Source organism: Chinchilla lanigera, unplaced genomic scaffold (genome assembly GCF_000276665.1).
Source record: "Chinchilla lanigera isolate Chin_1 unplaced genomic scaffold, ChiLan1.0 scaffold00008, whole genome shotgun sequence".
In the NCBI taxonomy this organism is placed as follows: domain Eukaryota; kingdom Metazoa; phylum Chordata; class Mammalia; order Rodentia; family Chinchillidae; genus Chinchilla; species Chinchilla lanigera.
In genome coordinates this window covers 36,805,971-36,831,874 of record NW_004955409.1, presented here as the reverse complement: position 1 = coordinate 36,831,874, position 25,904 = coordinate 36,805,971, and the positions used below count along the sequence as shown (strand labels likewise).

General features: G+C 51.0%; 2 protein-coding genes across 8 annotated transcripts in view; one reads left to right on the top strand and one right to left on the bottom strand.

Moving 5' to 3' along the window:
- The window catches only part of Zfhx2 (zinc finger homeobox 2), a 32,921-nt gene extending 11,234 nt beyond the window's left edge, over window positions 1-21,687 (bottom strand). For 2 of the 4 annotated variants that reach the window (XM_005377069.1, XM_013510428.1), the window contains exons 1-4: window positions 21,294-21,687; window positions 2,472-4,564; window positions 1,765-2,282; window positions 1,072-1,312 (exon numbers count right to left, since the gene is read on the bottom strand). In XM_005377069.1, the coding sequence (XP_005377126.1) occupies window positions 1,072-1,312; window positions 1,765-2,282; window positions 2,472-4,515 (2,803 nt within the window). In that variant the 5' untranslated portion in view covers window positions 4,516-4,564; window positions 21,294-21,687. Of the gene's footprint in view, window positions 1-1,071; window positions 1,313-1,764; window positions 2,283-2,471; window positions 4,565-20,918; window positions 21,063-21,293 lie in introns of those variants that run through there. The other 2 variants (XM_005377072.1, XM_005377070.2) reach the window with 2 other exon arrangements.
- A 2,093-nt stretch (window positions 21,688-23,780) lies between these two features.
- Window positions 23,781-25,904, top strand: part of Thtpa (thiamine triphosphatase) — a 4,374-nt gene continuing 2,250 nt past the window's right edge. The window contains exons 1-2 of one of the 4 annotated variants that reach the window (XM_013510425.1): window positions 23,781-24,144; window positions 24,708-25,317. In XM_013510425.1, the coding sequence (XP_013365879.1) occupies window positions 24,713-25,317 (605 nt within the window). In that variant the 5' untranslated portion in view covers window positions 23,781-24,144; window positions 24,708-24,712. The remainder of the gene's footprint in view (window positions 24,145-24,707; window positions 25,318-25,904) is intronic. The other 3 variants (XM_013510427.1, XM_005377061.2, XM_013510426.1) reach the window with 3 other exon arrangements.

Sequence of the window (25,904 nt, the reverse complement as noted above, 5' to 3'; positions counted from 1 at the left end):
ATTGTAGTAATGGAACTAGTAGGATTTAAGAGATCATTTTGTGTGCATCCTGCTCCCTTGTCCTCTTATAGAAATAAGCCCCACGATAGGCAACAGAAACTGGACGATACTTGGGTCCCTTGACTGACCCTGGAAGCAGGGAACCCCAAAAACGTAGTGGGGGGCACTCAGGAAGGAAGCCGAAGTTGAATGGAAGCGGCAGCAGGGTGGGCAGGAGGCAGCAGGCCTAGCTGGGAGAGGAGATTACCACTCAAGAATTGACAGATGTGTAGGAATTTATTTTCAGTGGCAGCCTAATTAAAGTGTTAAAGTTCCTTAACTCCATTCAGCTCTGCGCCAGGATCGTTAGCTATTGATCTGGGCCCCTCCAGCACTTAACTCCAGCCAGCATATTGGCAATTCAATTAGCACCAGTCAATGCTGCCTGTTCCTGGTTCCTGCTGCCCGTGCCCTCACCCTCGCCCACTGCTGGCCTCCAAGGCCCGCAGTCCATGCCCACCTCTGTCTGATAGCCCCTTCCAGGCTCTTCTGCACCCTCTGGATCAATGACACTTGGCGGGCTGTTTCCGGCCTCTGCTGGTGCAGCCTCAGCTGCCTAAGGGGAACTCTAAGCCCAGCCTTAGGGCTGAAGACCTCCTAGGAGACAGAAGAGGCTGGGAAGCTTGCTGGGGCCTCTCCCCATCCCTGCTGCCTTTGGACCATGCCCACATCTCCCTTCTAAGTCCTGGCCCAGCACAAATCAGGTTTGATGTTTTCTGCCTTCTCTTTCCTTTTGACAAGCTCCAGCCTGCTGTCCCCCACATCCAGAAGTGCTAGCACACCAGTCAGTGCTCAGAATCACTGGGTGATTCCCCCTTGCCTCCCTTCCTGCCCTTCTCTGCCCTTCTCCAAGTGCCTCTTGTATGTCCTCCTTGTAGGGCAGCCCTTGTGTCTGCAGCCCCCACCCTGTCTTATTCCCTTCTACTTGCTGTTGATGAGACCCATTTCTCCTTCCGGTGTCACTTTCTCATCAGCACCCTGCACCCTGCTGCCCCCTGCCCAGCCCTTATTCTCCAGTCCCCTCCTCCTCACCGGGAGTTCGGAGCTGCCCAGGGCTGAAGCTTAGAATGCTCTGAAGTGCTGAGAGTCCTTCCTCAGCCATTGGGCCATTCTGTAGCAGCTGCAGGCGCCTCTGGGCTTGAGCATCCCGGTGGGCAGGTGCACGGAGGTGTTGCAACACAGCCAAGCGAGAGGGTGTTTCCCAGGCACACAGTAGGCAGCGGTAAAGCCCCAACTCAGCCCCTGCCTCTGCTCCTTCCATTTCCATCAGGAACTAGAACCGTGGGAAGAGGTGACACTCAGGCCCCGAAGGGACACCTCCTGATCATGACAGGATTTGCTTCCCACACCTCCTCCCACTGGGCCCGCCCAGGGCCCCGTTTCCCTTTACAACTACCTGAATATCAGTGCTTGCACTGGACAGGACTCCCTCCTGGTATGTGGGTGGAATCTGCTTCCATCTTTCTGAACTTTTGGTGACATGATGGACTGAGCTGACACAGGCTCCTCCCTCCAGCCCCAAATGCCAGAGCTGAATAAAGTCTTTGTTTCCTGTTCTCAGACTCCTCTATCTTTTGGTCTCTAGATTCTCCAGGTCTATCCAATTATCCCTGGTGCATACTTCTCTTTCCTTCCTTTCTGCTGCACTGAGTTTTCCCATCACTTCCCTACTCTGCACCTTTCACCATCTCCTTCCCCTTCTCCTCTTACCTGCCCCAGCCTCACCTTATAGATCTGGCTGTTTTCTTCATGGGCTGAGCCCCGGGCATGCAGCTGCATCTTCTCCTTGCTGTTGGACTCAAAGTCACAGATGTTGCAGCGCAGATGCAAGGGGGAAACAGACCCGTAAGGGGTCCCATCACCCAGGGGGACCGGGGTGGGGGTGCCTGTGGCCCCGCCCCCTTCCCGCAGGTGGGCTGCTAGCTGGTACTTCTGCGCATGTTTGTCAGTCTTGAGGTGGAGTTGGAAGTTGGCCTTGAGCTGGGTGCCATAGCAGCAGAGCTTGCAGCGGTGGGTATCACCTGCCACTTCCTTCCATTCGGCTTCTGGGAGACTCCGGCCCACACTGCAGTGGTAGAGCAGCAACTCCAGGCTGTCTGTGCTGAAGGCCTGGCACACTAGGCAGCGGAACACCTTCAGGGATGGGCTGTCATCTGGGGGTGGTGAGGTGGACAAGCCATCGGATGAGGAGCCCAGGAGCTGACTTGGAGGCAGGTGGGCCTCAGGGGACAGGCTGCCAGGGGCTAGGGGACAGAGCCAGATTAGTGCCTAAGAAAGAGATGGGGCAGGGTCAGTTACGTGGAGAGGTGGGTTAGTGAGTCAGACGGTACTCAGAGGACATTATGGTTACCTAAGTTGGGAACTGGCCTTTGGGAGAAAGCAAGGGCAGTAGACTTTGGCCTGGGCAGGGGGATAGAGTTCAGGGAGCTTACCAGGTGTGGGAAACTTGCGGGAAGGTGCTCCAAGGTGGTGGAAACCATTGAGAAGCAGCTGGGCTTCCAGGGGTTTGTCTGGCCTCAGCCCAGGGCCAGGCATGGGAGTCTGAGGCTGCCCTAAGGCCTGGGGTCCAAAGTACTGGAAGAGTTCAGGCGGGTTGGTGGGGGCTGCCCCTGGTGGGGGAGGTGGTCCTGGCCCCACCAGACCAGGAGGCAGGCCCAGCGGCAGCCCCTGGTGCAGCATTAGGACGTTCTGCATGTGCTTCTCCGAGGTCATGTGGATGCGCAGGTTGCGGGAGATGTTTGTCTCATAGCTGCACACCTTGCACTGCCAGGATGATTTGGTCTTGGGCTCTTTGTCTCCTGCAGAGGGTGGGAGTGAGGCTTCCGGGGGACTTCCTTGTCCCCCGGGCCCTGCCTGGAAGCCCTGAAGGTTGGCCAGGTGTTTGTCTGACTGCATGTGGATGCTGAGGTTGCCTTTGGTGGTAGTAGAGTAATTGCAGACATCGCAGCGGTAGGGCTTGTAGCCGCAGTTGTAGCTCTCTCCACGAGCAAGGCGGGGGTGTGCGCCCCCGGCACTGCAGTAGCTGCAGTGGCTGTTGCTCTCCGGGTGTTTCTCCCGCATGTGCACGTCCAGCGTCTGCTGGTATTTGTAGTGCCAGTTGCACTTGGGACACTTTAGTGTCTTGCAAGAATTCCGGGAGTGTAGCAGGGACATGTGACTGGACAGGCTGAGGCCCTGGAAGGTTGCAGGAGCTGCAGTGTAGTCGTCAGTCAGGCGGTAGGGCTGGGGTGGGTCACTAGGGTCTTCAGGGGAGCCCCCTGGAGGAGGGAGAGTGCCCCCCTCCTTAGAGGTGGGTGAGCTTTGGTTGAGAGGGGGATAGAGCCCCCCATCCTCTTGCCCCTCAGGGAACCAATCTGGCCCTGCCTCGCCTGCTGCTACTGGCGATTCTTTGGCTTGGGTTGGGCTGGGGTCCCAGGTGGCTGGAGTTGTGGGTGGGGAGGGTGGGCTGAGGGCCATGACTTCTTCAGTGGGGAGGACAAGGGCCTGGACTTCCGCCTCAGGAGGACCATCCTCAGTCTGGGCTGCCTTCCCCTCCACGTTCACTGTGCTGCTGTTGTCAAGAGGCGTCTCAAGAGGGGGACAAGCAAGGGATTTTGGTTCCAGAAAGCTTAGAAGGGCTGTGCAGCCCTCGTCTCCTTCCTGGAGCACAGCTGGGCTGCCTAGCAAGCCCTGGTATTGGGTAGGGGTTAGTGTCACCCCATGAGACTGTGTGTGCCCCATAAAGGCCTGGGGCCTGCTAAAACCCAGACGGCACTGAAGGCAGAACCAGAAGAGGGCCCTGTGATCTCCCCCAGTGCTCCCCGTGGGACCATCTTTGGGATCTCCGGGTGGGTTTGGAGCCAGCTGGTAGCTCCAGAAGGCTCCATCCCTTCCCTCACAGGCAGCCGGAGATGGCGCTGAGGTATCATGGGACAGAATTTGGTCAGAAGAGCTAAAGCCTTGGATTGGGTCAAAGCCTTGTTGGATGTGAAGTACAGTGAGGTGTGTGGGGATTGGGTGGGCAAGGGGGGGCAGGCTAGGCTCTTCCTTGATGCCTGCTTCACCCCAGGGGAAGCCCTTTGGTAACAGGAATTCTTTGCTGCCTGGCAAGCACAGCTTGGCCGCTAGGTAGGCCTCACCGCCAGCTGAAAAGAAGAAGTGGTTGCTTAGGTCCACGGGAGGGAGCCCTTCTTCCTCTTGCTCCTGTTCCTTGTCCTTTGCTACCCCTGGGTCCTTTGGTGTGAAGCCACCACAGTCAGGTTCTTCTTGGGGCTCCCCGATCTCCTTTGGTGGGACGAGATCACAGCCTGACTCTAGAGGCTGTCCCCCTAGCTCTGAGGGCCTCATGCCCTCAGTGGTAGAGGGGGCAGCAGGGGGATCTTTGGTGACAGGGTCAGAGGGGGAGTTGGAGGAGGAGGTGTCCGGAGGTGGGGACGGAGCATTGTGCCCGGGGGAGGGGGTGGTGCCAGCAGTGGAGGCTGAGTTAAGGGTGGCCATGGTAGACGGAGGAGTGCTGGAGGTTCATTTCAGCGTGACAGCCAGTACCCTGCAGGGAACATGGAGAGAGCAGGACGGTGAGGCCACAGGGACACCAGCCAAGCTGAATCTCTGGATGCTCCAGCCTCATCTCTGAGCATCAGACTCAGACACCTACTCGCCAATCTGAAGCTTCTCTTAGTATCCAATAGGCTTCAAAAATAACATGTTCATTATTGCTCCCTGAACCTGTTCCTCTTGATCTTAACTGGTTATGTCAAAAGTTGATACCATTTATCTAGTTGCTTTGGCTAAAAGTCCAAAACTTTCTCTTTTGTCCTCCCACATACCCGCCCCTTTTTTTTTTTTTTTTTTTGCGGTACCGAGGATTGAACTCACGACCTTGCGCTTGCCAGGCAGGCGCTTATGCCACTGAGCTATATCCTCAGCCCCCACATACCTATTTTGATAGCAACAAATCAGACCATATCTGATTTGACTCTACACCATATCAGTCCCTGCACTCACCATCTTCTCCACCAGTACCATCTGGCCCAAGCTACTATTTCTTCCTAACGACCTGCATGGACCTCCCATCCCTGCTGCGACCCCTCCAATTTGGTCACCTTCCACCTAGCAGCCAGAAAGATCTTAATTCTCAATTATGAAAAATGCCAGGGCCGGGGATATAGCTCAGTGGTATAAGTGCCTGCCTGGCAAGTGCAAGGTCCTGAGTTCAATTCCTGGTACAAAAAAAAAAAAATCTCAGTTCAGAGGTTTGAGCAGAAATCTGTAATTCACTTTTGGGGCTGGGGATTTAGCTCAGCAGCACAGTGCCTGCCTGGCAAGCGCAAGGTCGTGAGTTTGATTCCTGGTACCAGAAGAAAAACAAACAAACAAAAAAAAACAAAAAAAGAAAAATGCCAAATGTTAGCAAACTGCACCAGCACGTACAGGTATAAATTCCCTGTGATGAATGTTGTCATTATGTGTATCTAAAATGTACCAATAAACTTTTACTAAAAAACTGCACCAAATAACATAAGGAAACCCTTTCTACCCATTATCCAGCTTAAAAAAAAAAAAATCAATTCATGACCAGTGTTATTTCATCTGTATCCTTACCAAGTTCTCCAAATTTCATGTACTGTTTTTTTGGGGGGTTTTTTTGGTATTGGGAATTGAACTCACAACCTCATGCTTACTAGGCAGACACTGTGCTACTGAGCTATATCTACGGCTCTCATGTACTGTTTTAAAACAAATTGCAAAGCCCTCAGAGTTAACTTTTTCAGAGATTTCTTACCAACAGATATTTCCTGGTTTACTTATCTCCTCCTCCTCACAGGTAAGTTCTGTGAGAATGGCTGTCTGCTTTATCTATTGCTCTATCATCAGCACAGAGAATGACGCCTGCCACAATCAGTAAATGTCTTCAGTGAATGAACTCTTCGAGGTAACCTCAGATTTTCAAGCCCTGAAGATGTCAGCTGTCCAAGTCAAGGTCTTCTTGCCAGAGATAGGCCACAGCTAACTTCTCCTGCATGCTTCCAGACCCATCTTTGGTCAGAAACGTGTAATAGGTAAGAGTTTTCCTGGCCACTTGAAAGACAACAGCTCTTATGTTGCTTTCCCAAAGAGATTTAAGAAAACAGTCATAATGTTACTTATAGCTATTAAAGCACATACGCCATAATCCTGGCACTATATAAGGGCTTATCAATTTTCTCATTTATCTCATAGCAACCTTATTTTACTGATGAGGCAGCTATGAAACAGGGTAAGTGAGCTACTGGTGGTTGTTAGGCTCCAAGGTGGTGAAACCAGGAAAGTACTGGCCAGGTACTATAACAGGATAAATAAGCCTCTCAAAAGGAGAAATCAGGAGTCCTGGGCTGCCTCCAGCTGTCTAGGTGCACCAAGGTTCCCAACCTTTTTGCCACCAGGGTCCCTCAAACTCATCAATCTACCCCCCCTGCCCCCGCCTCTACCCCTTAGTTCTCCCAGCATCCCAAGCACCTGCCCTCATCTTTTCCCCTTACATATCTGAGCATGTCTAACTTTGGCATTCAAACAAGATTACTTCAGGGAAAGGGTGAAAGGAATGACTTCCTTTTCCTTGGGCAACCTTTAGCCCTTGCCCCCAACCCCTAGATTTGGAATGGGTCCTTGGTATGGCCCCATCTAGGTGGCAGGCCTCTGTCTCCCATCGTTTCCCTTGAGGGGGTCTAGCCAGGCATGAAGTCACAGCCTTTAAGGCGCTCTGAGAGGGGCTGGATTAGCATGCTAATGAGAATGCAAATCAGTAGCTAGGAAAGGGGTGGGAGGGATGGACAGGCCGGGAGTGTGAAAACCTAAAGGTAAGTGAAGAAGCTGAACTAAGGGGAGTAACTTCCTAGAGACAGGAAATTGAGAGCCCTGAAGTTGTGGAGGAAGGTATTTCTCCTGGGGGTCCTCGGTGGTGGGGAGGCGTAAGTGCAGTGACCTGTGAGTGTCTGATGTGCCCCTGTCCTTCCTACAGGGTGGGCCTCACTGCCTTCCACCACCTTACCTGGTGGAAGAGCCGGGGCCTTTGCCACTGAAGGCTGCACAGGGTGGGTGCACCTTCAGCAGGCCTGGCCACCATCGCCAGCCCTGACCTGGTTCCTAACTCAACTCTGCCTCACAGTTCAGGGGAGACCTAGGTAGACTCTGCAGTAACTCTCAGATACTCTCTCCTAAGTGTTTGGTTCCCGGGACTGGAAGAAATAGCTTGATGCCTGGATAGAAACCAAAGGAGTTAAGCTTTTGGCTGGCTTGTGAGACCGGGATGGGCCCAGGGTAGGTCTCAGCAGCTGTTTAAAATTGCAAATCTCTTCCCTGTGTCCCAACCTACCCCTCCTCCCCTTCAGGAAAGAATTTCAATTGCAAATTTATCTCTGCCTCAGTGCCTCTCCCCCTGCCTCCCACAGCCACAAACTCCCCTCCCCCTTTCTTCTCAGGGCTTCTCCCATCACCCACCATTTATTACAAATCTTTAGCTGCAGCAGTTTTTTCACTTTTTTCCCTCCTTCCATTCCCTCCATCTTCTCTTCCTTCCCTCCTTGAATCCCATGTCTCTCTGCCTTTCCCATGTTGAACTGGAGAGGACACACAAATGGGTCTAAAAGCAATCCCTTGTCTGTGGGCTGACACACTTGTCCCCCCCCATACCTACTGCCTCTGCTCTCTCTAGGTCCGGCTTCCCCAGGGCACCCTCCTCCCCGGGGGCATGTGGCAGGTCTGAGAAAAGGAGAGGACCTTGGTGTTTCTGCCTCTGAAGGGAGGGAGGGCGACGAGGGCAGAGCGCGGTCCACTGTCCAGGGGAGGTAGGGCACTATCAAAGGGACCTGGGCAGATGCCAGGGCTGGGGCCTCTGTGGCGGAGAGGGGCTAGGGAGCCAGCAGGCAGTGGCGGCAGTGTGATTAGAGCGGAGATTGATGTGAAGGGGCGCCACAGACGGCAGAGAGAGTCAATAAAACGAGAGGATCACATTAGAGGCGACAGAGAGAGCTTTAAATTACAAGGCTGCTGCCACTGAGGGGGATGGGAGGAGGGAGGCCTAGAGCCGAGGGAGGGCGGAGAGTTCTGAGGGTGTAGTCATCCCGAGATGGATCTGCCAGCTCCAAATGGCCCTCGGTCTCCAGAGCTCCCTAGCTGCCCCTTCATCCTCTCCTCCCTCTCAAAGTCTTCATTCCCTCACAAGGGTGAAGAGGGCCAGAGGAGGGGGCCACGGCGGAGACAGATTTTTTCTTTTTCCGAATTGCCTTCTTCCTTCCTTGGCACCTGGGTCTCTGGTTATTCCTCTGGTGGAGAAGGCAATGATAGAAATGCTACTGTCAAGCCCAGTGGGAGTTACTGCCTCACAAACATGCAAACAAAACACAGAATCACAGTGACTGAACTACAGAGGGGATTAGAGATACAGTACTTAGATAAGGAAGATGCCAAGGAGCCAGCCAGAAGGCGGTGACTAACATACGCACTAGGACTGCGGGCGAGGCGGGGGGATCGAGATCTTATGAGACAGAAACGAAGGGGGCTGGATGTGAAGTTGCAGAAGCAGGTGGAAAGCTGGAGAGGCGGCTCTGAGACCCAGCAAGACAGAGGATACCAGGTGGCACTTAAAACGGAGAATTCTTGGAGCCCTGGGGCTAGGGCAAAGGAAGGACCAAAAATGAGTGGAGAGAACATGGCTTCCCAGGTGAGAAGCCAGGGTGTGGCTTGGGCTGGCTGCAGAGCCCAGATAAAGCAGACTAGGGGGCTTCCTCCGGAGCACCCAGCAAGACCGCACTCCCCTGGGTCAACCCCCTCCCAGCTCTGGCAGACCAGGATAGAAAAAGAAACACTACTGCTCCCCAGCGGTCACCAGAGGAACATCACCGAACAGGGCTGAGGAGACGCTGGACTGGTTTTCTCTTCCGCAATTCCCTTCCAGAAAACTGTAAGGCCAGACCTGCCTCTCCTTTTCTCCAAACCCATGTACAGGGACAAATGGCCCCTTTTTTTTTGAGACAGGGTCTTCTACATAGTTCATACTGGCCTTGAACTCACTATACATAGCCCAGACTGGCCTTGAACTCGTGGCAGTCCTGCCTCAGCCTCCTAAGTGCTAGGATCACAGGTGTGCACCACCACACCCAGCATAGGGCAAAAAGTTCTCTACCATTTCACATTCACTTTTTTTTTCCTTTTTGAGATGGTCTCACTATGCAGAGGTCATCCTCTGCCTTCTGCCCTTTTCTTCTTCTTTCTTTTGAAACAAGGCTGGGCCCAAACTCACAGTAATCCTCTTGCCTCAGCCTCCCCAGTGCTGAGATTACAGGCAAGTGCCACCATGCCAGACCAGATCTTTGACCTTTTCAAACAAGGGTAAAGTAGGTGGGCAGGATTTCAGGCTTTCCTTGAGCTCACTTTGTACCCTAGGCTGGTCTCGAACTTGCAACGATCCTTCTGCCTCAGCCTTCTGAGTGCTGAGATTACAGGCATGCACAACCATGCCCCGCTCCACATTCACTTTGCCCTCTTCTTTTTCCCATTTTTGGTTCAACCTGTTGCTTTCAAGAGGAGGCCACTATGGGGAAAGGGGAAAAAGAACAGAAGAAGTGGAGTGTGGGCCTTGATTTAAGGGGGACTGATGGTATAAACAGCAAATAAACTAAGCAGTTGAGTGTCCTTCCTACCCTCCTTCCTTTTGTGGTGCTGAGGAATCAAGTCCAGGGCCTTGTACATTCTAGGCAAGTGCTCCGCTGCTGAGCTACACCCTCAGTCCCTTGAGGCACCCTTCCCCCAAGTGCTGGTGATTGAACCTAGACCTCTCCACCACTGAGCTCCATCTCCAGCCCCCTGCCCCCTACCCACCCACACTGGGAATTGAACCCAGATCCTTTGCACTGAGCCACCCCCCACCCCTGTTGAGTCAGGACCTCATGAATCACTAAATTCCCCAATCTGTGCTCAAACTTGTGATCCTCCCACCTCAGCCTTCCAGAATGCTGGGATTATAGGAATACATCACCATGCCCACCTCCCAGCCCTTTTTTTTTTTTTTTACCTTGAGACAGGATTTTGTTAAATTGTTGGGGCTGGGCTCTAATTTGTGATCCTCTGGCTGGGGCCTCCATAGCAGCTGGGATTTGCTACCTTGCCTGGCAACTGAGCTTTATTTCTTATAGTAGTTCAACATGGGCTTTGGATCCATGCAGACCCAGGTTCCATCCTGGCTCTACCACCCTTTGAAAGTTACAATGAAGATACAGCTTGCTTAGCTGGGAAAAACAGGAATAATGATACTGCCCTCCAGTTTTCGAGACCAGAGTGGGAAATGTGAGGCGTGCAGACGCTGAGTGTCAGTGAGGTAAGTTCTTTTCCTTGTCTCCTCGCCTGGAGCACAGCAAGGTGTCTACAGAGAAGCTGACACCTTTTGCTTTGCCCTTTCTTGACCGTTCATCCTCTGACCTCTGCCCTTTTTTTCTTCTTTTTTTCTTTTTGAGACAAGGTCTGGCTACGTAGTTCAGGCTGGCCTTATACTCACTATGTAGCCTAGGCTGGGTTTGAACTCATGGTAATCCTCCTGCCTTGGCCTCCCCAGTGCTGGCTTACACGCAAGTGCCATCTTGCCCGACCAGATCTCTGTCCTTTTCAAATAAGGGTAAAGTAGGTGGGCAGGATTTAAATACAGTCTTCTCAGCAGTATAGTTGACTTCTTACTTGGCCTTCTTGATTGCTGGGCCTAGAAACACCAGTTATCCCAGAGCAGAGTGAAAGTTTTGCCCAGACTCATATATAGACTGAGTATAGCAGAAGCTCATACCTGGATCAAAATTATGGCCTCAGTTGGGCATGATGGTGCACACCTTTAATCCCAGCACTGGGGAGGCTGAGGCAGGAGGACAGCTGTGAGTTCAAGGATGTCATGAACTACATAGCTAGACTGTCTCAAAAAAAATTATTACGGCCCCTCCCTGAATTTAAAACTGTCATTTTCTTTTTTTGGTACCAGGAATCAACCTTGTGATCTCGCCCTTGCCAGGCAGATGCTGTGCTGCTGAGCTATATCCCAGGCCCCTCATTTTCTGTTTTAATCTTCTTTTCTTTTCTTTCTTTTTTTTTTTTTTTTTGGACACAGGGCCTCACTAATGTAGCCCAGGCTACCCTTGAACTTGCTATGTAGTTCAGCTCTCCTGAGCTTAATGTACCCAAGGCAGCCTTGAACAGGTGATCCTCCTGCCACAGCCTGAGTGCTGGGACTACAGGCATGTGCCACCAAGCCCACCTTCAAATTTTACCTTTTATATTTAAAAGAAAGGTGAAAAAAATAGTAATCCTATTTCTCCATTTCAATTCTACCTCTCTTCTGCATCTCTCTCCCACATCTCTCAAAAATATTCAGGGAATGCTTACTTCACAAAAGATAAGTAGGTAAGTTTTGTCCAAGAGGGAGAGAAAGAGAGAGACAGAGACAGAGAGAGAATATGAGTATGGAATAGACAAGCAGAAGAAATGTTACAGAGGGTAAAGAAAAGGGCAGTTAAGGCAGAGAAAAGGGAGGGAGAAGGAGGCAACTAAGGAGGGGCGAAGCTGGATCTTGATGTACATGTAAAAACACTGGTCTCTTCCAGGCCCGTAACCCTGGCACTAGATTGTGCGGTAAACTGACCCCACTGAAAGCGGAGGCAACAAGAAGGGGGTCTGAAACCTTGCAAGATGCCTGAAGTGGGAATGTGGAAATTGGGCAAGATGTGAGAGAAAAAGGGGAGGCTCAAAGTTGGGGGTAGGTGAGGAGTAGACAGGAGGAGAGTAGCTGTGGGCCGACCCCACATCAAGCCACATGTGCATGGATTGGTGGATGGTGCTGCAGTGTCTGCTGATGGCAGGGGTGGGAGTCCAGGGAGGAACCTCCTGCCCAGGCATCTCCCTCCCTGGATGACTCAGAAAGTGTCAGAAATTCTAGGACAGCAGTGTAGAGCTGTTTGATATCATAGTACATGCGCTGGAAGACATAAGAGGGGCTCTTGTTCTATACCCCTCAAGCTCAGCTGGCCGCATGAAGCAAGCTCAGCACCCTTCTTTAGTGTGAGCACTGGGGCTGGAGGGGCAGCGCCTCATGCCCTTAAATTCAGACACAAGATCCTATCTGGCACTGGAGACCTTCCTGAGTGTCTGGAGGGAATCCCAGACAGCTCTGCTAGTCATCTGAAAGGACTGTTAAGTTTTTCTGGTTCTTTGATGTGAACCTGTGTGATGTAATGAGTCAGTTAAATACTGTAACAACAAGTACTACTAGAGGTTGCGCATCCTTAATCTGAAACCCAAAATCTGAAATGCAGACTGGGAATGTAGCACAGTGGTACAGTGCCTGCCTTGCATGTGCAAGGCACTGAGTTTGTTTTTTGCAGTTTTTGGGTTTTTTTTTTTTTTGTACCAGGAATTGAACTCAGGACCTTGAGCTCGCCAGGCAGGCACTTGTGCCACTGAGCTATATCCCCAGCCCAAGGCACTGAGTTTGATTTCTAGCACTGCAAACAAAAAATCCAGAATGCTTCAAAATCTGAAACTGTTTTTCTCCAAATCTGAAACTCTGTGTGTACTGAGGGTGGGATGGTACTGGGGACTTAACGCAGGGCCTTCCCATGAGCTATATCCCTAGCCTTTTAAAAAATTTTTGAGATGGGAGTCCCACTAAATTGCTAAATTGCATGGGCTGGCTGTAACTTGGCAATCCTCCTACCTTGTTGGGACCACAAATTCACAATGGCTACTTTTACATACTTCCTTAAGGGATGAATGAAGGCTTGGGATTATTGGTATCACCCTTTTGAGATTTCCCATTATCCCATTAGGAGTGAGCCATCTTCTCTCACCTACTAAGACTACTAAAACTAAAGATGCTCCAGGGCAAGGCCCTCATTAGTTTAAAATCACCACGGCCCTCTAAATCATCCCATACTCCCTCAGATTTTTGTGTGTACCTGATAAAAAAAGGCTAGCTTCAGTGTCATCGTCTCTGCCCATCCTGAGGCACTGACCTCCCAGCCCCGCTTTTATGAATTACTAAATTTGTTTCCAGTTTTTCTTCATCCTTCGTACCCCCTCATACAGGCAGTTGGGGATCTTGGCCAGGTCCCTAGTACTGCCTCAGCCTCCAGGACTGTTGGGATTACAGTCATTTACCACCACATCTGGCCAAAAATCTGAAACTTTTTGAGCACCAACATGCCAATTCTGTAAGTAGTAAATTCCACACCTGGCCTCATGTGATGAGTTATAGACAAAACAGAGGTGTACTAAAAATACTGTGTACCTACAGGCTATATGTATAAGTTATATAGTAAACAAAAATGAATTTTGTGTTTAGAATTCGGTCCCCTCCTCAAGATACCTTGATGTAAATAGTCCAAAATTTAAAAAATTTCCATGCCAGGTGTGGTGGTGCACATCCATTGTATAATCCCAAGTAAAGACAAAAGTGGAACTTGACAGCCTAAACACAGCGCATCTGCTCTTGGGTTAACTTGTAAGCTTCTGAACTCTGGCTGGGGTGTGTTTTGAACAAGACCTTTGAGTGTGTTAATCTGCCCTTGTGTGTGTCCCCTCAAACATATGTGCAATCATGCTTTTCTCTGAACTTGAATGTGCTAGATGCTATTGGTAGTTTGTTTTAGTATAAAAAGGGCCACTAAACCAGGTGTGATAGTGCATGCCTGTAATCCCAGCACCTGGTAGGCTGAGGCAAGAGAATTATTTCGAGTTCAAGGCCTGCCTGAAGTACATAGGAAATTGTCTCAAATAACAAAAAAAAAAAAAACAAAAAACAAAAAACAAAAAACAAGGATGGGGCTGGGGATTTAGCTCAGCAGCACAGTGCCTGGCAAGCGCAAGGTCGTGAGTGTAATTCCCAGTACTGGGGGAAAAAACAAAAAACAAACAAACAAAAAAAAACAAGGATGCCAGAACAGGACCACTGCTTTGTGCAACTCCAGGGGCGCTACTCACGCTGTATCTATGAAGGGCTATTGGCCATTCTGTGAGTGTTGGGGTGATGAAGGTTATCTTAATGATGATATTGTGCCTATGTGTGATAATGTCTCTCCAAGGCAAAAGTCTACATTTAATATCCATATTAGCATATAATCTTCATCAGGTGGAGCAAGCACTTAGTATGTTCAAGGCTCTGGGGTTCAAGCTCCAGCACTAAAACAAAACAAAACAGAAATAGCCACAGCTTTTAAAATCAGATCTGGAATCTATACTAGTTCTAGTTTTAATATGTAAATGACTTCAGCTGAATTGCTTAACACCTCAATTAAGTTTCTTTATACAGAGAACTGGAAATCATACCTCATGGAGTTGTATCCATTGAGATGATCAATACTGAGACTGGCACTTCTGATGTGATCAATAAATGGAAATGATAATTATCTATCCACATGCGTGTTTCCTGAGTTGGGGGATACATGTGTTTATAGCCCTTTGTGCGTTGGGGATGTATGTGAGCTGACGGCTGTTCAGGCATCTCTTAGGGGGTAGTCAAGGTGCTCGCTCTTGCCCGAGGCCGGTTCCCTCAGGCCCTCCGGTTACACCCGCGGGGACCCTGGGCTTTCCCGTCAGGGTGGGGTGCCCCGCGCTCGCCATGCTGTCTGCGCTTGGTGGCCGGCTGGCTCGGGCGTGTTTGGGGTGGTGGTAATTACTGGGATGGCCCTGCCCTAATGAGTGTGATCTCGTTACACTCTCGCCGCCTCTAATGGAGCTAACCTCATTTCACAGCCATTAGAGATGGAGATGAGGCCCCGCCCATGGGTCCCACCAGCTGCAGCTCTGGCAGCCTCGGCCGCATTCTTTCCCTCCGGCTCGCCATTGCTCGGTTCCACCTCTCCTTCTCCCTCCTTTTCTCTGCTCCTCCCTCCAGGTTTCCCTCTCCTGGTCCCCATTGTTCTTTTCCCTATCTGTCTTGCCTTCTCCCATCTCTTTTCTTGTCTCCCTTCATCTCTTCTCCATTCCGGGCTTCCTTTGCCTACACTCAGGGCCCACCTGGATTTGTCCTGCGCATTTCCAGTTCTCCCTCTTTTCCACGAGCCTCCCCGAGCCTCCCCCGCCCTCCACCGCGGTCCTTCCCCTCCCCCACACTGCCCTGTCTGGCCAAAGGACAAATCTCAAGGGGAAACCAGCAAAGACAAACAAGGAGCAGTGACTTCATTATCATCGTTAATTTGCCACTTCAGTTCCTCCCACAAGGGTCAAAGCCAGCACAGCTTGAACTCAGTACTGACGTGGAGGCTGAGGCCACAGCCAGGCTTTGCAGGTCTGCTGTGCGCTCACCCCCAACTCCCACCGTCTGTATTTTCCTGTGCCTGTGGGCGGCGGGTGGTTAGGCCCCTGGCTTTCCCTCTAAATTCTTTTCTCCTCACAGCCTCCTACCCTCTTTCCTTTTTCATTTAAAATGTAGACATCTCTCCCGCCATCTTTTTTTTGAGATAGGGTCTCAGCATGTATTGTGGACTAGCTGTGAACTCAGTACCTGTGTACCCCAGGCTGGGCTCACATTCGCACACTTCTCCCGCAGCCTCCCCAGTGCTGGCCTTAAAGGCACGCGTCGCCACGCCGGCTCTCCCTCCATCCCTGTTGCCTGCACCCTATTTCTCCCTGCCCAATCTCTACTGAACCCCTTTCTTGTCCTTCCACATTCTTCTCTCTTCCTAACCTCCAGTGCTCTTCTTCCTTTAAAGCGCCAGGACATGCCTCTAGGTTTTTGGGAAGCCATGTAGTCTGAAGCAGCCGAAGATGGAAAAAAGGCATCTGCAGCCTGCACTGACCAGTGATACTGATCGCGGTATGGAGACAACTGTGAAGGAAGCAGCAGGCCCAAAGCCCTGGAAACACAGACTCACACCCACGATCCAAGGAAATGGAGTGGAAGACAGGGGCAGGGGGTCTTGGGCTTCTGTTACCGATCAAAACTGATGAAAGACGTGTTGGGGGTGGGGGGTGGAAATGGCATTTACTCCATCAGTTCCTCCAGGGAAATGCAATCTAACACTCTGGTCCCACCCTCTGGTCTCCTTCACTGAGAAGGCAAATGACTGGCAATTGACTCTTGACCTTTAGCTAAAGCCCAGCCCCAAAGGGAACAGCCCAGGGCAGTTAGCTGTGACTAGGGAAATGTCTACTCACGAAGTAAAAATTTCTGGCCCCCACCCATCCTGCCCCTCTGACTTTGCACTTCAACATGCCACAGAAGACCAGACGCTACTTGTACACTCTCTCTTCTCTCCTCAGTGGGCCTTGGGCCAATTATGTCCTCCCAATTACAGAAATCCCTATGCCTACACCATTCCAGTGGCTCAGCTGTCTGGGTGGGAATTAGAAAAAGATGTCTTCTTCCAGGCACATGCAGTTCCCATACCACTGGAATAACATGGCCACAGAAGCACAGGACTTTACTACGCTGGAGGTCACCTCGAACTTTTACCCCCTGCCGCACCAGGCTGGGCTGAGGAGAGACAGGCAGGCGGTTCCTTGGGGCTTCCAATACAGGACAAGGGGCTCTGGGAAAGTGGGTGGTGGGATGTGAGCTTAGTGTGAGTAGCCTGAGAAGAAAGATGGAAAAATCAATGAAATGAGTTTCTAACGGTGAGGTAAAGGACCGCTGTGTCGACAGCCTGTCGCCTGCTGCAAAATATGAGCTGCCCAAGTCTGTGGCAAAGACTGACGGTGCATACAGCCACCACTGTCCTTCCTGCAGACTCTCACCCACCGGCCTCTTCCCTGCACACTGGCCTTTCTTATTACAGTCGGCCTCTTCTCCGAGGAGCTAGCCCACTCTCATCTGTCTTCTTCCCTAGTTTTCTCAACTCATTCAGGGTCTTTTGGCATTTTAGTGCAGAACAAGATAGGCCAGGGCTGGGGAGCCTACAGCACGTGTGTGGCAGCAGGCTGTATCACTGAAAGCTCTGAAAGGTCCGCCATCACTGGGATAGGATACAATCCCTGATTTGATTTGGTACATGTTTTTCCTCTACGGCTTTTGTGTATTTATACCCTTCTCTTTCTGCAGATGTTGCCCTGAGAACGTGGTGAGCTCTGTATCTTCTGTCTTTCCCTCTTCTCGGTGTTTCTAGATTTTTTCAACAATGGGCAGTCAGAGTTGAGTGTGCTGGCACACATGCGCTCTTAGAGGCTGAGACAACAGGACTGCAGGTTCAAGCCTAGCCTGGGCAATTTGGTGACGCAGTGAGACTGTGTGTGTGTGTGTGTGTGTGTGTGTGTGTGTGTGTGTGTGTATGTGTCATTCAATTATAGTTGCATGACTAGGAATGGGGTAAGGATACTACTTTCAATTCAAATTGTCTACTCTCTTTGGAAACAACTCAACCTTTTCTGGAAACCGCCTCTCTTCTCTGTCCTCCTCCACAGCTTCCTCTGGGGCTCCTAGGCCTGTTCATTCATGTTTTCTTCCCGTTATCTCTATATGGTCTTTCCAGATCAGCCCTGAGAGTTGGCCCTAGGCTGCCCCCAAGTGCGCCCCTAGCCCAAAGTCTCTCTTCTCTATCTCAGACCTATCATGAGGTCTTCCAGCCCTTCTTTCCAGTTTCTGTTGGCATCACCAACAGAAGTATCACCATACCTCTGATACTTTCTCTTCTCCATTCCTAAATAAGCATTAGTAGATATTTATTAAGTCTGTTCTGGGTCACAGACACAGCATTGGTGCTGGAAAACCATTAGAAACTAGCTGGGTATGAGTGTGCATGCCTATAAACCTAGCACTCTAGGAGGCTGAGGCAGGGATGTCAAGTTTCAGCCCAGCCCAGACTCAGCAACTTAGTAAACTCCAAATACATACATACCTACATTTTTAAAAAAAGGTTAGGGATGTAATTCAATGTGAAGGCCTTGGGTAAAAAGAAACTAGACAGATGCAGCCCCTGCTCAGGTGACTGTTGTGACTCACACCAGAAGGCTTAGTCTCTTAGACCAAAGGAACCTTTTTTCCTTTCCTCTACAGCCAAATTCCACTGTGCCCTCTGGCATTTCAGAACTCTCCCCTTTCTCTGTCCAAGCATCAGTTTACATTCCACGGTAGCTCTGATACTTTTCCTTCTGCATTTCCAGCTTTCGCCTCCATTCCTAAACCCAAACCTAGGTTCATCTTACATGTCAACAACTCTCCTCCCTGCTCACAAAGCCCCTCTGCTTTCCCGTTTTATAACTGTCACTTGCAGTTTTCTTCCATCTTTGCCTGCCTTTCAGCCCTACCGTCCGACTTCAATGCCTCCTTCTTCCTAGGTCCCTTCCTCTTGCTCCTGCCAGGCTCTAGCAAACCTCAGGCACTCACAAACAAGAGCGGTTCTGACAACTGTTGTTCTAAGCTAGAACAGCTCCAGGGAAGGCAAGCTGAGCTACCAGGCTAGGAATCCTACAGAAGTGACTAGGCCTGGGCCTCAGCCCTATATGTGATACAGCTCCCCAGCGAAGCAGCAAGTTGTTCCTGTATGTCTCAAGGTAACACCAGCTGCCTCTGACATCACGGAGGGAGGAACCCTGTCACGTTGCCAAGGCAACACCAGCAATTTATGACATCAGAGGCTTGAGGTCTTCAGTTCTCAGGGGGCCAGGAAGATTCAAGTTCCTATCATTACAAGTAAATGGGAATTCTACTTTTTCATCTCTTTGCTTGTGTTCTCTTGGCTTGGGAATGAAATGCAAAGGACTTTGGAAGGAAAGTGATGAAACTACTGGAATGAATGTGAGGGAGATTTCTTTCTCTCTCTTCACTGGATATCACTGCACTTTCTTTTCCCCTCATGGGCATCTCTCTTTTTGGAGGCCCAGTGGTATTTCTGCTATGCCTTTTTTCCCTCAAATCATCTACCCTCCTGCAGTGCTCGCTTTGCATCAGTCAGGCTTCCTTCTTCTCACCGTCCTCCTCACCAAGAGGCATTTGTTTCCTTTGATACCTCATCCTCTCCTCTTTCCCCCTACCAAGCTCTGTGAGGCTCTGATCTGCTTCAGCACTCCTGCCTTTGCTATCCATTTACCTTCTTTGTACCATACTCTTTTCCTACCTCATTCGTCAAGTCTTCCCTTCCCCCATTTTACCACACTGTATTTGTTTCATATTGCTTTTCTGTTGACTGCCTCTTTAGGAATATTCTGTCATTTCTTTCCTTCTGTATAGCTATTAACTTGTATTCATTTCATTCTCTCAATTTTTCATTAATCACCCCTCTGTTCATCCCCTTTCCCCCATTCTGCATAGATTTTTCTTCCCTTCCTTTGCTCGTCCCTCATGTCATCCATTTCTCTACCCCATGTGTTTACTGTACCCATCCTCCCCTTCCCTTCTGTAATTCAGTTCACCTCTCAAATCTTCTATCATGTGCACATATACACCTTCTCCTTTTACCCTTCCAAGCTCTGAGGTCTACAAAAAAAACGATGGACTCAAAACCAAGATTAACTCACCAGATCCTTTATCTACCTTTACCACGTTTCTTTAGGCTGAATGAGCCTGGCCCCTTGAAGAAGACCCAACCACTCTCACAATAATAAAAAGTGCCTCAGAAAGAATAGTGCTGAATCCAAATATGATAACAGCAGGGGCCTAGGAGGAAGATGAACTACAAAGTGAAGAAAACAACCACTGATATCTAGAATGAACTGAAAGATGGGGGCAACCAGGCAGGGTGGAGCCTAGAGTCCTAGAAAATGTCCCCTTACAGAATCAAAGTTGACAGTTCACTGACATAATGGCACTGATTGATGAAGGGGTTATATGCCCCTGGAAGCCCATTAAATTGATTTCTTGGCCTGTTTATGTGCCTTCACAAACCGTAACCCCCACCTCTCCCACATGCTTGTCTGTGGTGTCTTCTACTGCTAGGGTTAAAACACTGGATAGAGTAAGAGATAAGAGGAACTTAGGGTGACCAAGGAGAAAAGGTAGGAAGGTGGCAGATTACGCAAAGGTGGTGAATAAGCAAGGAAGATCACAGGATACAGGAACAGAAAAAAAGGGAGTGAAATGAAATGGGAAAATGAAAAAATACAAAATGATAAAGGGAGGAGAGGGAAGAAAATTAAGTCAGCAGGCAAAAGGCTGGTGGAAAGCTCCCCCAAGGGCACATGACACAGAGCAGAAGGTGAGGATGGGCGACAGACACATGGCAAAAGGGGACAGTCAACAATGCTAAGGAAGTTCCAAATCCTCCCTAGTGAAGGTGGAAGAGGAGGCTGGCCTGTTCGTGCTGAAAAGACACTGGATTCTTGCAGGCAGACTCTTCAGCCCCTGACCGGTGGCTACCATAATCATGGCTGATAAGGGAACTCCTTACCAGACCAACGATATCTGGACCGACCCTGAGGGAGAGGGCATGGAGTCCTAGACGGCCAGCAGCCAAGGCGTGACACATAGTGACAGGGACACACAAGGAGAAGATCACTCGGGTGGGAAGGTTCACAGCAGAGACAGTGCCTCACAGAACTGGAGATGGACGGGGTAAGGAAACGAGGTGAAGAATGGCAACACCAACCCGGGCATATGGACAGGGATCAGCTGGGCTAGAGGCACGGCGAGAAGCGTGGTACAGCGCTCAAAAATGATAGGACTACTCATAGAGAGGGGCAGCCGAGCCACGGACAGAGTGTGGGGGAGCAGTATAAATACACTTCACCTTCAATGGGGCTTCCTCTCACCTACTCACACCTTTGCAAAAAAAAAAAAAAAAAAAAAAAAAAAAAAAAGGCAGCTCAACTTCAGGTGGAAAGAGGGTATCCATGTCCCCTCCGCCCCGCACCCCAGCGCACCAGCCCATCCATCAGTCCTCCGGCCGCCGTTCCTCCCCCATCCCCCGGCCCGCCGCCGCTCGGGCCGCTCCGGGCTGACAGCTGAGAGCCCTCACACTCACCCGGCCTCCCCTTCCCTCCGGGAACCCTGCGCCCCGCTCGGCTCGGCGCGGTCCGTCCAGGCTCTGCTACCTTCCGACCGTCTGTCTGCTGGCCCGCCTTTCCGTCCCCGCCACCCTTGGTCCCCATCCCCGCCCGCATGCCTCTCTCCCCCACACCCCGGGCCCCTCTCCCCGGGCTCTCCGTCTGTCCGTCTGTCCGTGTCCCCTCCCCCAGCCTCTTCCCGTCCCTCTCCGTCCCCTCCAGCAGCAGTATCCGAGCGCCTCCTCTCCCCTCGGTCTCGAGCTTCCAAAGACCAAGGAAGGGAAGAAGAGTGAGAGGGAGAGGAGAAAAAAAAAAAAAAAAAACCCAGCAGCATCGGAAATCGATGCACTTACACCTCAGCTGGAAGCAGGGACGGGAGTCGAACCGCGGCCGCCGCGCAGCGCGAGGCGGGGAGGGGAGGGGGCGGCTCTTGGAAGGGACTTCTCCGATGTGTTGATTCCTTCCCCCCTCCTCCTCCCTCCCTCCAGCACTCGCTCCGGGGCGTCGGGGACGGAGATGGAAAAAATAAATAAATAAATTCACGGCGGTGAGGGAAGTGAAGGAAAATAATCAATGCTATTTGGCTGCGGCTGAAGTGTTTTCCCGGCTTCGTGAGGGGGTTTCCATTGATTCACCCTGGGCACTCGCTCGCGCCCTGCCTCCTCCGCCTCCTCCTCCTCGCCCTCCTCCTCCTCCTCGCCCTCACTCCTCCGCCTCATTCACTGGCTGGAGCCGAAGCGTCCCACACAATGGAATAATCAATACCCAGGCGCCCGGGGCGGCCCCACTGAGCAGGTGCAGCGGCCCGCCCGTCGCGGCGCATGCCGGGAGTTGTAGTCTTCCCGCCTCCGCCCTTCGGCCCGCTAGCGCGGCGCCCGCCAGCGCCCCACAACGCTGGAACGCCCTCGGCCACCAGGGTTCGCGGTACTAGCTGGCCGGGCCACCCCGCCGCCTCCTTGACTCTGTTGCAGCCCCACCCGGTGCCTGCAAAGAAGGCAGGTCCCTTTAAACTCTCCGTGTTTCCTCTTCTTGTCCTCCTGTCTACAGAAACCGTACGTGTTTTGTTGTTTTAGGTAAGCAGTACACAATCTCTGTCTTCTACCAGCTTCTCAGAGGTGCCTGGGCTCTGCTTTTCTTTTTTACCCCACTCCCTTCTTCCCTTATTTATTCCACCTCCCTTCCGATTGGGTACTAGAACCTTCTCTTGCACAGCAATCTCGGAGAGCTTCTGTCTCCTCCACGGGATCACATAGTCCCCTGAGTTCTATAGGAGGAGGGGAAGCTCTGGCTCCTTCTCTTCAGTTTATCAGCTCAGAAACGCTGTATATTTCAGTAATAATTTTTAAGATTTATTGAGTGTTCACGGGTAGTTTCAAGCACTTTTACATATATTATGTAATCCTCAAAATCCCACAAGGCAGATACTATTAGTCCCATTTTACAGTGGAAGAAACCAAGGTACCTGGCCAATAAGTGACAGTGTCACTCCGGAGTCCATAGTACCTGGTAAGGCCTATTTCTCTAATGGCCTCCCCACCAAATGCACAGGGGAAGTTGGGAGAAGAGAAAGAAACTAACACTTTTGAGTTTCTACTATATGACAATTTGTTACCTGTGAGGCAGTCCTCGTTTTACCAAAGACAAAGCAGCCTTAGGGAGGTGGCAGAGTTTAACCAAGGCCAAGCATGTGGGAAGCAAAGCTTTCCAGGTATGTCTGCCTCTAGAGTCTAGTCCTTCTGTTCCATTAAGCTGTTGCTCCTGCCCCCACTGGATTGGGCCTTACATAAAGGGAAAACATTAGGCATTATTCTTGGCCAACATCGATTCCCAGTACAAACAATTACAACAAAAAACCACAAAACTTCTTGGCCAACAAACTGGCCAACAAACTGAAAAGCAAAGGATGGATGAAATGCAGTCCATGAGAAGAGTTAGGGACTGGGGTCAGTTCCCTTCCTGTGAGGTGGTGCTTTGCATGGGGTAGGGAGACAGACACATCTAAGAAATCCAAAGTTCAAGATGTCACTGTAAAGTGACCTCCCCATACTACTTCCCACTAGTCAAGAGTTTCCGGAAACAATGAGGAGGGGGCAGGTGTGGAAAACCTGGCACTTCTCGTTCATCATAGAAGCAAGGTTAGGAGTTGACAATATTGTCACCAGAGGATCGAAGTTAAGGTCTACAGATCGTCATAGTTCTCAGAGGCAACAAGAAGCTTTCTCTGGTCTCTGAAGGCAGTCAAAAGCGGGCCCCCCCCTCCACCTCGCGGGTCTTACTCTTCTGACAAAAATCTACTCAGGGAGTGCTGAGCACTGACAAAGGCAGTCTGACACTCATTCAAGACCTTTTCCAACCTGCGCCTCAACTGCATTTCCAAACTCATCTCTACTTACTACTGGCCAGGTGTTCTTGTTCTTAAGCCTTTGCTTACACTATTCTTGCCTACAACTTTTGAAACCCTACCACATGTTTGCTTCCCATTCAAAGTATCTTTTCGTCCTGTGACAGAAAGTTTCTTACACCAAAATATTCATACCAGGATGTATTAGATCGGCTTTAAAACTCCCGAGTAGTTAAAGTGGAGGTAATCTCCAACCTACACAGTACTGAGTTGTCCACCATAGTATGTATTGGCCATGGTCTCGAGTGAGTGATTTGTATTTCAGGCCCACTGCCTAGGCTGCCAGAGGCTGGATACCAGGGCCTCAGTTCTTTGCACCCAGCTCGCCCCATCGCGGGGCAACCCCAGATCGGCTCTCGGTAGAGTCCCGCTGGCACTAATTGTAGCTTTCCGATCACCATAGCGACGGGTGGGGCGAGCCAGCGAGTCTCCTTTGGAACTACATCTCCCATCATGCACCGGGCCCCAGGGTGCTGGGCTCAGCCTGAACCCGGAGACCCGGCTGACCTCGCGCTGCAGGAGGGATAGGGGGTGAGAAGCGGAACGCGACGGTATGGTCTTACTTTCTTGCCCACCGCGAGGGTCGCGGCCGCCCATAACCTAACAGGCCTTTCTGGCTCCAGCCTGCCCCCGGCACCGCTACCACGGGCCTAACATGGCCGCTGGTACAGGGACCGGCCTCACGCTCACAGCCGGGCTGAGGTCCGGGGCCAGGGCCTGCTCCCGGCATCCCTCGCGAGTGCGGCGTGGGCTCCCTTCCCCCATTTCCTGGTCCCGCGAGAGGGAGACCCTCGGGCTTTGAGGTGAGACCGGGGCTCCTAGGGCTGGTGCTGTGGTGGCGGGGGCGGGTCACCCCGGGCAGTGAGCTGCTGGCTTCCTGGGGAAGCAAGGTGGATGGAGGCAGTGTTGCACAGACATCTGATACAAGGCCTGCTTTCTTCTCTTTGTGTGTGTGTGTTGCGGGGCGGGGGGGAGTGTTACCGGGAATCGAACTCAAGACCTTGCTCTTGCCAGGCAGGCGCTTATGCCGCTGAGCTGTATCCCCGGCACAAGGCCTGCTTTCTAGGGAGCGCTTTGGGTCGAGAATATCATGAACAGTGGAAGGGACTGAACTGGAGAACTGTCACTGTTGGCAGAACCAAATAGTGACCTAGGGACTCTGGGTTATTTTGTAAGGCATTACTTTTAGCAATTTTCTGGAGAACCCAGTTTGCTTACAGTTGTATCACTTAGGGCCTGTATCACTGAGGCACAGCGCTCTGTAACACATGAGTTCATCCAGGGCCGGGTCTCTGCTGAGCTGTTGCCCCGCAGGCTGGGCACCCATGGGCGCTCAGCGGATGTTTGTTGCAAATGTTTGTTGCAGGTAGCATGGCCCAGGGCTTGATTGAAGTGGAGCGAAAGTTTGTTCCAGGACCTGGCACAGAGGAACGGCTGCAGGAGTTGGGAGGCTCTCTGGAGCACCAGATCATCTTCAGAGACACCTACTATGACACCCCTGAGCTGAACCTCATGCGGTCTGACCACTGGCTTCGACGACGAGAGGGTAGTGGATGGGAGTTAAAGTGCCCCGGAGCAGTGGGTGTCTCAGGAACCCACACTAAGTACTTGGAACTCACGTCGGACCCTGCGATTGTGGCCCGTCTCTGTCAGGTGCTAGAAGCCGAGGGGCTGGGGACTGGAGGTGTAGCAGCTGTGCTGGGTCCACTGGGGCTGCAGGAAGTAGCTAGTTTTGTGACTAAGCGGAGCTCCTGGAAGCTGCTGTTCTCTGGAACTGATGAAGAGGAGCCACCGCTCAGGGTGGACCTGGATACAGCTGACTTTGGCTACGCAGTGGGTGAGGTGGAGGCCCTGGTACGCGAGGAAACTGAAGTACCCTGTGCCCTAGAGAAGATCCAGAGCCTCAGCAAAATGCTTGGTGAGGGAGACAGGCTTTCTGTGCTTTCCCTGCTCCCCACCTGCTGCCTTTTCTGGAGGTATCCACTGGGGCAGAGAGGGCCTGAATATCTCTGGGTTATTTCTGTAACAAGAATTGTTTTAGCTTTTTTTTTTATATTTTTTATGAGACAGGGTCTCCTTATGCAATTCAGGCTGGCCTTGAGCTCACTTTATAGCCCAGGTTGGTTTCAAACTCACAACAATCCTCCTGCCTCAGCCTCTGGAGTGTTGGGATTACAGGCATGTGCTGCCACGCCTTTTTTGTTGTTGTTGTTGTCTTTTAAGATAGGGTCTTGCTATATGCCTTGAACACATTATGTAGCCCAGGCTGGCCTCAAACTCATGGTGATCCTCTGTCTCAGCCTCCAGAGTGCTGGGATTATGGGTGTTTGCCACCAGGCCCAGCTTGTTTATATAGTTCTATCAAATCCAGTTTCCCCTTTTACAGCAGCTAATTTAGATTCACTCCTTCAGTGCACTTCTAATTTTTCCAGTCATTCTGTCTCATAACCTCTAGCCAAATCTCCAATTCCATTTGTCACTTCTTTGCTTTGATTCTTCCCTCTCCTTTTTTTTTTTTTGTCTTTTTTTTTATTTTATTTTATTTTATTTTTTTTTTGTTTTT